This window comes from Triticum aestivum, chromosome 7B (assembly GCF_018294505.1).
Source record: "Triticum aestivum cultivar Chinese Spring chromosome 7B, IWGSC CS RefSeq v2.1, whole genome shotgun sequence".
Lineage (NCBI taxonomy): Eukaryota > Viridiplantae > Streptophyta > Magnoliopsida > Poales > Poaceae > Triticum > Triticum aestivum.
This window is the reverse complement of record NC_057813.1, coordinates 368,484,854-368,497,145: the sequence shown is the minus strand read 5'-3', so window position 1 is coordinate 368,497,145 and position 12,292 is coordinate 368,484,854. Positions and strand designations below refer to the sequence as shown.

Below are 12,292 nucleotides of genomic sequence, written 5' to 3'. Positions count from 1 at the left end.
GACATTTCCTATGTTCATAATTCAAAGATTAAACTTCTAAAATTCAGTATATGTACTACAGAAACTAAATTAGATCATTATTATTCATCACGGGTTGACTATCGGTCCGTCGAGTCTTTTTTTGAGAACTCTCAGCTCATGTGGTGTATATATTCGACCATTGGTGAAGGTTGCTCCTCCCTTCATCCCCGAGTGCATTAAACCAAAATGTCTAGCACACAGGAATGAAGGAGAAGCGAGCTCCACAACAACAGTCGGCATTCGTCTTCTCTCATATATGGTGGAGTCTCGACAGACTTAAAGTCAACCTAAAATGTCGTTTAATTATCTTACTAGAAAATCCAGGTCACACGATATTTCCTACATATTCTAGCACAAGTCATGCCAAAATTCACGGAAAAATCCGGCATGACCTTTGCTAAAAAAGGACATATCGAGCGCCTGAAATTTGTCGGAACGGAAATTAATCAACACTCCGACAAAACATAGGCCACTCGAAGGTGTTACCTGCAAACATGGTCGGCCACTTGGGCAAGCACGTATCCTATTTGAGCAACACAAGTTATACATGTTTATATCTACATCATATGATCATTCAAACTTGATGGTCATTGCATTTCAATGGTTGAAAATATGAACAAAAACATTTTAAAAGATCTTATAGGACTCATATTGACACGGAGATTTGGCTGGTCTCACCTCGAGGTCGGAGGGGGTCAGTGACGGGGATGACGGCGGGGATGATGGAGGGGCTCCTTGATTTCTGCAAAAACAAAATATAAACAAAAACATTATTATCCTCATCTTAGGACTTAGTGAAACCCTATAAGCTATCAACTAATCAAATGCATACGCCTTGCATAGTGCTCTCCAATTTGAGCGTTCAAAATAGGAGTGGTTCTCCAATTTGAGCATTCAATAAGCAAAACAAAATCATAAAATAAATTAGTATTCAAATTAGCATGCCTTCAATAAGCAAAACTAAATCATCTCTTGTGTCCATACATCGTCGAATATTATCACTAATACATCTCGAATAGTATCATACATATAACATCACTAATACACCTACAACCCTAGCGAACGACGGGTATCGGCGTGGGCGGTGAACACCCAAAGAGATGGAACCATCACAGGATCATAGCTCCAGAGAGATCCCTGAAGAACCTGCCAGGTATTGTCGAACCTACCCTCCAACACAACCATGTAACGACGGACATGCTCATCCTCCTCGCTGACACGGTGATGTACCACCTCCGCGGGGGATGAAAGCCTCCACACTGTCAGTGGCCCAGGCGACCGCCACCAAAGAAGGTTCGGGTCAACGATGGGTTGGCTCCTCACCAAGTTGCGCCCCCTAGAAGGTAGCACTCCCAATACCAGCCCGGCGAAGCCCAGTCCCGGACATGGCCCCTCTGATCAAGCAGGCCTCCTTCGCCGAGTCGACGACGAGGATGTGAGATAGGCATCATCGACGTCGATGTGGGAATAATTGCTTTAACTAAAGAAATAACAACAAATGTGACATGTTTAAAATATATGTCTACTTCAAAACGAATCAACCTAGTTCTGTTAAATACACCTAAAACACCTAAATTCTATTAACTACACCTAATTAAAAACCTACATTTTGAACATGGTTCGATCATAACTAGCTAGGGTTCATACTACATTATTATATGATTGAACACCTAAGATCATAACCTACTACATTATTCTAAGATTTAACCTACATTTTTCAACTAGCTAGGGTTCAAAATAAACTAGGGAGGAGGAGGAAGGAGGAGTACCTCTCGGTGGAGGACGGATGGCGCGGGGCGGGGGGGCCGAGGGAGGAGGGCTAGCACGGGAGGGCAGCCGGTGGGGGAGAAGGTCGGCGTGGGGGAGGATGGCCGGCGGGGGAGGAGGGCCGGCGCGGGCGAGGGCGGACAACGGGGGAGGACCGGCGCGGGGGACGGCGGGAGGTACCTTGGGGCTGACGGTGGGCGACAGCGCGCGGCGGAGGCGAGTGAGGGTGTGAGGGGGAGAGTGAGGACGCGCGCGGGCCTAAGTGTGGATAAGGTGCCCGTAGTAGTAGCGCTGGATCCTAAACACCACTACTGCTAATAACTATAGCAGTAGCGCTTCCAGGGAATAAGCGCTACTAGTATGTCCGGCCTGCCGTCAATGGCCTAATTGTGGATAAGGTGCCCGTAGTAGTAGCGTGTTTTATAACTACATCGTTACTGGTAACTGCATAGTAGTAGCGCTTTCTACGGCCAAGTGCTACTAATAATTAGTAGCAGCGGTGCCTTTTGAAAAGCGCTACTACTAAGCTCATGTGTATAAGGTTTTTCCTGATAGTGGACGGATGGTTTCGATATTTATAGGAATTTATGGGGGTGGAATCAGGTCAAGGCGGTTCCCATGGGCCCCACGTGGACAGGTGGTGCGGCCACCCCTAGTCGCGCCACGTGTCCATGTGGCTAGCTCGTGGCCCCTCTTGACTTCTCCCGAAGCTTTCAGTGTTTCTTATTGCCCAAAAAAATCGTGTTAAATCAGCAACATATTTTGACCTCCTAGATATTAGTTTCTCACGAAACAAAAAAATAAGCAGAAAACAGGAACGGGAACCGGCACTCTATTAATAGATTGGTCCACAAAAATAATATAAATTGCTATAAAAATATATAAACATGATAATATAATAACATTAAACAATCAAAAACTATAGATACATTTAAGACGTATCAACGACGCAGTTTAAAAAAACGTGTTTCGAAACAAAACCCGAAAAATTGACGTCCACAATAACACTACTAATAAGTTATGAGATTAATCGGTAAATTAGGAATTTCTTTTAGCGCTCGAGATAGCGTCCACCTTCAGTCAAACCGACTTGTGCGGGAAAAATAATTAGCCGAGTCATCGGGCGACAGGTTAGTATTCCTCCATAAGATTTACATTATGTCACTGATTAGCAAAATGTGAAGAATCATACAAACAAGATAACAACAGTTTCTCTCAAAAGAAAGGAGAAAAGGATGAAAGCTTCAGTTACACATACTTAATAGGGTACATACATAAACCATTGTGGAAGGGATCCTTGACGTCCGATATGAACCAAGACTGCAACAATTAGGATACCGTGACTGCCTCCAAAAAAAACGGCTGCTAGTTCTATTACTGTTAGTGTTTTATACTATATCGTTTCCAACCCCCTGGGTTAAGTATGGGTCTCCAGAAGCACGCCCAAGACACAGCTACCCATCCATCAATGATAAACAAGGGCCCGGTATACTTTTCAAAGTCTACGGATTAGGATGAGCAACATCCAGCCTTCTTTACGGCAGAGACATCGTCTTTGGACCCTACGTTGATGGTCTGCCCTCGTGGTGGAGCGGCAGGGTCGTCGCCGATGTCAAGAGCTTTCTTGCTGACCACTCGGTAGATCTGGGTTAACACCTCAGTGAAAGCGTCCTCTACATTCATGGCCTCCAGGGCAGAGGTTTCCATGAAAAAGGTGTATTCCCTCTCCGCAAATGCCTTGGCATCCTCCACAGAGACAGCCCGCAAGTGGCGCAGGTCGGCCTTGTTGCCGACTAGCATGATCACAATGTTAGCATCGGTATGGTCCTTGAGCTCCTTCAGCCACCTCTCCACATTCTCGAAGGTCACATGGCGTGTCACATCATACACAACAAGCGCACCGACAGCTCCTCTGTAATATGCGCTTGTAATTGCACGATATCTGCAAAGGGATTGCAAAAGTTATGTGTTATGCAATTGAAATATTAGCAATGTTGCAACCAGATTACAAAAAACTTCACAATTTGTAGTTGGACTTTCATAAGGAAAAAAAAACTGTTCTTTATAAAAAACATTACTTCTATATGAGTGGATAGGATGATACAGTGACTTCAGCACATAATGCCTTAACAATAGCAATTACAATACAAGAATTGAGATACAGCCAATGCTGCAATGGGTGAAAAATCAATATAAATAATCACAACAATCCAAATAAAAAAGCTAAAATCTATTATGTCCATTTTCCACTCGAGGACGAAATGCCAACTGCCCAAATTAGCACTTGATTGAGGGCCAATATTGAAGAAAAAATAAAAGTGAAAACCCTTTTATTGCACTAAAAAAGGAACGCACATATATAGGGCCTGTTTGGGACTGCTCCACTTCAGCAAAATCAGTTTTACTCCACCAAATCTACTTTGGAGCAGTTTCATACAGAAGTTGTACCACTATCAAAGAGAATATTTGGCTTCCATCTAGCTCCGGCTTCAAGAATGAGAAATTTGGTGGAAAGGATCTATTTGATTGGATGAGGGGGGGGGGGGGAATGAAGGGGTATCCACTTACTGGTGGCAATGGTGGGTAATTTCCCCCCAACTCCAGCTTCTAGAGTTTTTTGGTGCACCCCTTGAAGAGCTTCATAAAAAACTGCGAGATGTACCCCAGATTCTAGTTTTTTAGCAGAGCGGCATATCGTGGAACTACCCCGTTTGGCTTGTATTTTCTGGAGCGAAGCTGAATTTTAAGGAGCAAAGCAGTCCCAAACAGGCTCATATTATGGATGCAAAATCAGAGTTCAGACAAGTCTTACAGAAACAAGAATCAGCTTGCAGATACATATAACATATGGCCGGCTTGGATATCAATATTGCTCCAAAGAGACAACTAAGGATTATAAGCTATTAAGTTGAGGCAGTAGAATGCATTGACATATATGTTTCAAGAGACAAGCTAACACCGTTACTCACTTCAGTTCAAGGCAAAAAATAATTAGTATTAGTGCCAAGGAATTTTCGTCGGGTCTTAACAGCATCCTAGAACTAGTACGTGCGATTTGTTGTCAAGAAGTCGTCAGGATACCCGTAGATCTAGAACACAGGTAAAGGGGGACAGACGATTTACACAGGTTCAGACCCACAAGGTGGGTAAAAACCTTCATGTCTTGCTCTTTTCTTATATATGAAGAATATCGATGATTAAAATATCACGGTGTACCCCGCGAGTTAGGGAAACTCGGCAAGCTGTTGGTGATTTTGGCAGGAAGAGCCTAATATCTTCTATGTGGTGCCTAGGCACTAGGTGGAAAAGGAGTGGATCCCCTTCTACATTGCCTCTGTTGCCCTTACATAGCAGTATGGATGGCTTCATGTCGGTGCGTATGGCGTATAGGGGCACGAGTTGGACTGGTGTTGGTTTACAACACATATAGCCTTCCTACGTCGTAGAGAGCTTTCCTTGAAGTTGTGTCCTTGGATGAAAAGTCTCTTCCGTGGTGGGTGGCGCTTCTCTTTGGTATGATAACTTGTCTGTAGATTTAGTGGGTCCCGTTAATACGGTGTTAGGTAATTCCACTTATCATCGGCAAGCCCCCCATCAGTATTCGTAATGGAGCTGGATCCCTGAGTAAGATTGACATAGATACTCGCAATCTTCAGCAGATGCTGCTACTTCCTTTGTCGCAGATGTTACCTCTTGCTCGTCGGGCAGAGTTGATCTTGGTTCTTGTCCTGTGCTTGACTCTTCATGTTCTTCAACGGCTGAGAATTCCTAAGTGTCCACCTGTTGCAGGGACGTGCTTTGGCGTGCTGGACCAGCAATAACTACGGGTGTTGATGTAATGTGGCCTCGTGCTGAGACGCAATTGATTTGATAATGCGCTTCCGCTTCCCTCGGGGCCCGATACGGCACAATACTGCCTTTGACTCAGTGGTTTCCACGTTGAATTAATACGGTTGTGGAAAAAAATCCCCTGCTTTAGATTGCAATCTAGGAGTTTATTTGCCCTTTTATCCTCTACCCGGCAGCATTATCGTTGCATGTTCTTCTTTCTTTCTCTTGTTCTTCCTGACCTCTATGACGCGACGTGTGGGTGTTAGCTCTCTTGCTAGCGGTGTCGGTTTCTCTTCCAACTCGCGCGGGATGGTGTGGCCCTCTCCTTCCATTACCATGTTTCATCCATTGAGAAGATGCACGAGCTTGGTTGTCTCCCCAGTGACGTTAGTTTCCAAGCGCCTTGCTCGGTCAATGTCCCCTTGGTCGGGTGAAACAGTGGTGATTGCGGATGCTTCTTGTTACGGGATTGCCTTCCTCTTCCCCCCTTCGCTTATCGTTATCGTCTCGGTCAGCTAGGGATTATAGAGATTAATCGGAAATCGGCCAATTAATCGATTTAATCGGTCGACTATTAATCGGATATTTTTTTGCAAATCTCAGGTTCCCAACACTAAAATAGGTTATATTCAACACCAAAACAATATTAGACATAAGTGTCACCTTGATTCCTAGCCTTTGAATCCTCGTATGATGACAAACAAATTAGGACAATAGTACATATTGCGTAACAAGGTCCACAAAAAATAAATAAACATAGTTTTTGCAAACATAGTGCTATGAATAGGTCCGATTTATCGGTAGATTCCTGATAAATCGCTTGTCAGAGCGATAAATTGGTCCAAAAGATAAATGGTGAAGATAAGGCATAATCTTATCGGTCATCCCCCGATTGGCGATTAATCAGAAGATTAATCGTTGAATTGGAAGATTTTTTGAACAGTGGCAAGCGCAAATCCATTGTTGAAGATTACAGCAACCGTGTGAGTCCTTGCTTAAGGATGTTCGGTTGATGTCATCGATGACTATGTTCGCATTGAGATCTCATCCTGGCCAGGGATGCTTAGATCAATTGACTATATGCATTGGACATGGAAGAATTGCCTGGTCACATGGCAAGATCCAACCATCGTTCTTGAGGCAATTGCGTCACATGATCTCTGGATTTGGCACACATACTTCAGGATGTCTGGCTCTCACAATGATCTCAATGTCTTGCAGTGATCTCTTTTTGCAAGGCTCGTTGTCGGTGACAATCCACCTTGCAACTATGTTGTCAATGACCATGAGTAAAACATGGGATACTACCTTGCCTACAGTGGCGGAGCTTCTTGGAGACGAACCTGGGCCATCGCCCCCCCAACGAAAATTGTAAAACTCGAGTAGCATGTAATAACACTGGAACGCATAACCATTTGGCCCATTTAAATAAGGGACTGGGGAGACAAGGAGCGACCAACCACACAACCAGCTTTGCTTTTCGTCCTTGTCGACTCTCTCGTGTACTTGGTGACTGGACGTGGGGGGCTAGGAGGGCAATAGCGTGACCAGAGTCTCACGCCACCACAGCCCACAAATCTCGTCGCGGCCGCGCGGGGGAATCAGCTGACACCGGCGCCACACATTGTTAGCCGGTGATTCCTCTTACCCGCTCATGGACCGAAGCAATGCCCAAATTTGAACATCAAATTCATGAACAAACAATGACGAACAAACTCTAACGAATGAGGTACTAATCCGAAGGACTGCAGACTATTAAAACAAAGTGATTAAAAATGATTTCTAGCCATTAGCTTGATTGTAAACATATATCACGGAGAAGAACAACTATGAATACGTTCCTATGTAATTTGGGAGAGCAAAGAAACTAAGAGCTGGTCTGTAGTGATTAACACAATAATTCCTGGTCAAGTAGTATTTTGGTATTTCTCAAAAAAAAATAGTATTTTTGTATTTCTTTTTATTATAAATAGCTTCTATATGTACTTAACATAAAAAAGTATTTCATAAACTAACATGTACAAGATCACTATAATCATTCTAAGTTTCTCAATATTCTACAGAATCTAACTATATAGTCACATGATTCGTATTCAAAGTTTTTTCCTTGGCAGCTTCGCCCCTCCTGAGATTTCGTTCAAGCTCCGCCACTGCTTGCCTATGCCATATATCCTCCATGGGCCATCCACCGCCCTAAAGGCAACAAGAGATCTCACTTTGCAACGTGCCAAGAATCTACTAGAAAGGACATTGAGAGAGTTTTTGGTGTGCTTCAAAGACGTCTTGCGATTGTACATGGCCCTACTGAGTATTGGAAGCTTGAGACCATGTGGAGATCATGGCAACATGTGTTATGGCTACAATGGTGTCCCGATGGAGCCGAAACATAACCTAAACAAGATCGAAACATTCCTCCAAACACACCGTGAGATCGAGAGGCGAGAAGCTCACAACAAACTTCCAAAACATTTTATCGTGTGTTAGAGATATGTTTGGTAGTTAGCAAGATTAGATAGGAATTGTTTCCATCTTATCTTTAGGAGGCGTCTTGCCCTCCAAGTCTTGTACCCAATATATACTCGCCCTCGAGGCTCAATAATATCATCCAACGCATTACATTGATTCCACCAATCCATCTCTATCCCTTCTAACATGGTATAAGCCTAATCTCGATCCAAAACCCTAGCCGTCGTCGCTTCCGCACCGCGCCGCCCCCGGGGCGGTCGGTCTCCATGATCGCCGCCGGGGGCCGCGCCGTCCGTACCTAGGGTTTGTGTGCCGGTCATGTAGATCGGCTGCCCTAGAGAGTCTTTTTCCCGATCCTTGATCCTTGATCCGGGTTTTCTCTCTCACGTCGGTCATCTTGATCGGCGCTTCTTTTTTGGTTTTCCGATCTAAGGTCGGTTTGCGTCGCTCCCCGTCGTTCGTCATCTACAATGCATGTCTATTTCATCGACTCCGATGGAATCGGCTGCCACACCACGCATGTGGCCTTACGCGCGTGTCAAGTTCGCAGGTACGGCCGTCAGTCCTGCGCTGACCCGTCGTGCTGGTCGTGTCACCCGCAACCACTCACGCGCCCTGTGTGGCGCGAGGTTAGCTGCAGGCCCATCCGCTGGCCCTTTGATGCATGTCTCATGGCCTTTGTGCAGGTTGTGTTCACATTGGCCGCTCATGCTTCTTGGCTAGCTGTTCGTGCACGTTGGCTTATGTAGGTGAAGGTTGTTCCCGTGCGTCTGCGTCCAGATCAGCCTTCCTGTATATATCCTCGTCATCAAGTACGCATTCCTCTCCGTCGATTGAGCAACAGACTGCAGCTGCGTCGTCCCTTCGGACCGCAGCATCGCCATTTCATGGTTCTCCCATAACTGCATCGACCCGCGCGCTGCCGCTGCGTCGCCCCGAGGCCTTCCCCTCCAGGTCGTCCCCGTGGCTCCACTGACCTTCGCACTGCTGCTGCGTCGCCCCATCGGGTCGTAGCGAGCGTGGCACGCGGTCCCTGCCGCTGCCCCGTGGTACCGCTGCGTCGCCCCTTCAGGCCGTAGTGCCATGGCCCGCGGTCTACTTCACCGCCCCGAGGTCGCCGCTCCAAGCCGTCCCCGTGGCGTCACCGACCCTCGCGCTGCCGCTGTGTCGCCCCACCGGGCCATAGTGAGCGTGGCACGCGGTCCCTGCTACCGCCCTGAGGTCTTCCCCGCCGTCGCCCGACTCGCGCGCTGCCGCTGCGTCGCCCCTTCGGGCCGTAGCGTCGTGGGACGCGGTCCACTTCGCCGTTCACGCGCGTCGACTTCCGTGTGGTATGCGCCGCACCGTCTTCCTACGTGCGGGAACGCCACTGTCCGCGCCGGTCTTCGTCACGTTGTCAGGTTCTTCCTCACCTACATCAAGCACCGCGGCCACGCTCCTAACCTAGCCGCCGCCGCCGCGCTTCTTCCCGGTCCACGGCGACTACCTCGACACCGGCCACCCCGACTCAGCATCGACCACGGCGTCCCTCACACGGCTACCTCGACCACGACTATACCACCCTACGCTCTCGGCTCCATCGACATCGGCACAAAGGGCTATCACCTCGCTTGAGCAACTCGTCGGCTTCCTCTAAAGTCAACGCGTCCGCAACGCGACACCGTCCACGACGCTCCCGCGACGACTACGGGGGATGTCAGCCAGTCAGCTGCTATTCTCTCCAGTCTGACCGTCCACGACGCTCCTGTTGTTCGCAACGCTACTGCTACGACTGCGGGGGCATGTTAGAAATATATTTGGTAATTAGAGATTGTCTGGGATTAGATAGAAATTGTTTCCATCTTATCTCTAGTAAGCGTCTTGCCCTCCAAGTCTTGTACCCAATATATACTCGCCCTCGAGGCTCAATAATATCATCCAACGCATTTCATCGATTCCACCAATCCATCTCTATCCCTTCTAACATTGAGCACCATTGGCGACTTCATAGCACTTGATTCTTGTGTTTTTATCATGTTTATTTGAATTCTTAGTTCATTTGGACCGTATGTTGTGTTAGAATTTGGATGGTTAAATTTGAGAATATAAAATTTGATGTGTATTTGACTTTTGAGGTACAGAATTAATATGTTGTGATCAGTTTGGAAACGGTTGGATGAATAGGCAAAAGAAAATTTTGAAGGGATTAAGTTCTAGGCAATCTGCTCAATGAAGAAAAGTTTATAATCCCCTTAAAATCATAAATTTTGGGGATAGGAGATACGTTTTGGCATTATAGGTCAGGGGGGTCTGCTAGAGATGCTCTAACCCAATCACCGTATAAAGTTGAACACAAGCCTGTTGCCGGCAAGCAGCAGCCTGGGGAATTTAAAAATCGAAGCAAAATGCAAATGATTCATCATAATCACGATAAGAGAGGAGAGGAACCTACCTCTCTTGGCCAGCGGTATCCCAGATCTGCGCCTTGACGACCTTATCGTCGACCCTAATGCTCCTGGTAGCGAACTCGACCCCAATTGTGGACTTTGACTCCAGGCTGAACTCGTTGCGCGTGAACCGGGTGAGGAGGTTGGATTTCCCGACGCCCGAGTCGCCGATGAGCACCACCTTGAAGAGGTAGTCGTAGTCGTCATCCGCCCGGTACGCCATTCTTTGGTTTCGCCCGCGGTGGTCACGCGCAGGCCACGCCCTCGTACCTTCGTCGTCCCCTTCGTCCTCGCAGAATCGGTCAAGCCACCCGCTCTTCCCGCGGATGGCAGCTCGGAGGTGGCTTCTGAGGCCGTCGGCGGCGGCGCGCGCTTATCGGAGTTACAGCAACGGGATGGGGTGGTGGGAGGAGGAGGAGGCGCCGCGGAGAACGTTCTTGGAATGGCAAGGGGCAGGAAGGACTGCTCGGACGAGCGAGAGAACGAGCGTTGCTGACACGTCATGACGTGTGGAGCTTCACAAGGCGGACGCAGCTGGACGGCACGGCGGGGCTTGCATGCTGCGCGGATCACCATTTTCTCTACTTTATTTATTATTATCTAAAAGAAATGTAATGTTCCCTCTCCTCCCTTACGTTTCGTCCGGCACCAGCGTATTGCATGTTGCTCGTTGATTGACCTCCACTCGTCAACAGATGGGCCAAAGGCCAAAGCCCACATACAATACATTGCTATACTCCTTTCTCCTCACGACCCCTCCTCTGTCCGCACGCGCTCACCGCCGCCGCCACCGCTGCTCTCTCTCTCTCCATCATGCGCATCCTCACTGAATCGATCCATCCATCCGTACTCCTCGCTCTCTTCCTCCCGTGACTCGTCGGATCTGCACGGGTAGTGGCTCACCCCACCGGATGGTACTCTCTTAGCCATGGTGATCCCTCCTATCTTCTCTCGAGGCAAATGATCGTGCCAGCCCTACCAATGACGCCGCCCTGGGTGATTGCTAATAAACTCCTCCCTGTCCTCTAGGTACCCTTTGGTGTTAGACTGGGCAACACTTGGAGAGAGTCTGCACCGCTGATGGGTGCCCCCTTCAGCCCTTCCACTTCCGTGTCATGCGCAATTCCGGTGACCTCATGTAGCTCGAGCTCGATGCACTCCGCCTACACGAGGGCGGTGCCAAGACGGGCAGCAACAATATGAGCTTGCAACTCTGTAAGATGGACGGTCTCCTCTTCTCTTTTTTGGCAATTTTTAAGTGTACTGCATGGGATAAATTGACTACTGAATACTGATACAGTATGTACATTGCAGATTTGATGCAGTTGGTGCAACATTGAACCATTCTTCTAACTTTGTGGGGATCATGGCAGGAGGTAATATGGTTTTGGCAGTGAAGTTCCAATTGAAGAAAGAACGGAAAGAGGAAACACAACAATCCAAAGCCTATTAAAGTAAAAAACAATTGTTGTCCCAGTCTCCCATCCGAACCATCCATGCATGATGCATAGTCACCATAAAATTAGTGCATGCTCCATGATCATCTAGAGAAATCATGCTGCTGAAATAGTCAGATCTCAGTTTAGATGTATTGTGATTCTGAATTCTTCACAACCTTCGTATCTGAATCTAATTGATGGTCCTGCGTGCATACATGTTTAGAAAATGGTTACTATTTTTTTTTCTATTAAATTCAATGCATATGAAATAAATATTAAATTGTGAGGATACTACAATCAGAGAAAGATCACTAGCATTTTTGTTAAAAGGGAATGATCCAA

At 47.1% G+C, this 12,292-nt stretch overlaps 1 protein-coding gene and 1 long non-coding RNA gene across 2 annotated transcripts; one reads left to right on the top strand and one right to left on the bottom strand.

Moving 5' to 3' along the window:
• Positions 1–2,956: 2,956 nt before the first annotated feature.
• On the bottom strand, positions 2,957–11,070 carry LOC123159129 (ras-related protein RABA1f). The gene is made up of 2 exons (XM_044576953.1): positions 10,517–11,070; positions 2,957–3,730 (listed from the first exon to the last, which is right to left on the bottom strand). The coding sequence occupies exons 1-2, from the start codon at positions 10,732–10,734 to the stop codon at positions 3,298–3,300; spliced, it is 651 nt and encodes a 216-aa protein (XP_044432888.1). The 5' UTR covers positions 10,735–11,070; the 3' UTR covers positions 2,957–3,297.
• Positions 11,071–11,230: 160 nt separating this feature from the next.
• On the top strand, positions 11,231–12,085 carry LOC123156129 (uncharacterized). The gene is made up of 3 exons (XR_006477856.1): positions 11,231–11,442; positions 11,541–11,726; positions 11,826–12,085. It is a non-coding gene; the product is annotated as an uncharacterized lncRNA (long non-coding RNA).
• The last annotated feature ends 207 nt before the right edge of the window (positions 12,086–12,292 follow it).

Coding starts and splice junctions, on each gene's coding strand:
- LOC123159129 (XM_044576953.1), bottom strand. CDS start 10,734: ATGGCGTACCGGGCGGATGACGACTACGACTACCTCTTCAAGGTGGTG. Junction 3,731..10,516: donor GATACCGCTGGCCAAGAGAG/GTAGGTTCCTCT, acceptor ATCCCTTTGCAG/ATATCGTGCAATTACAAGCG.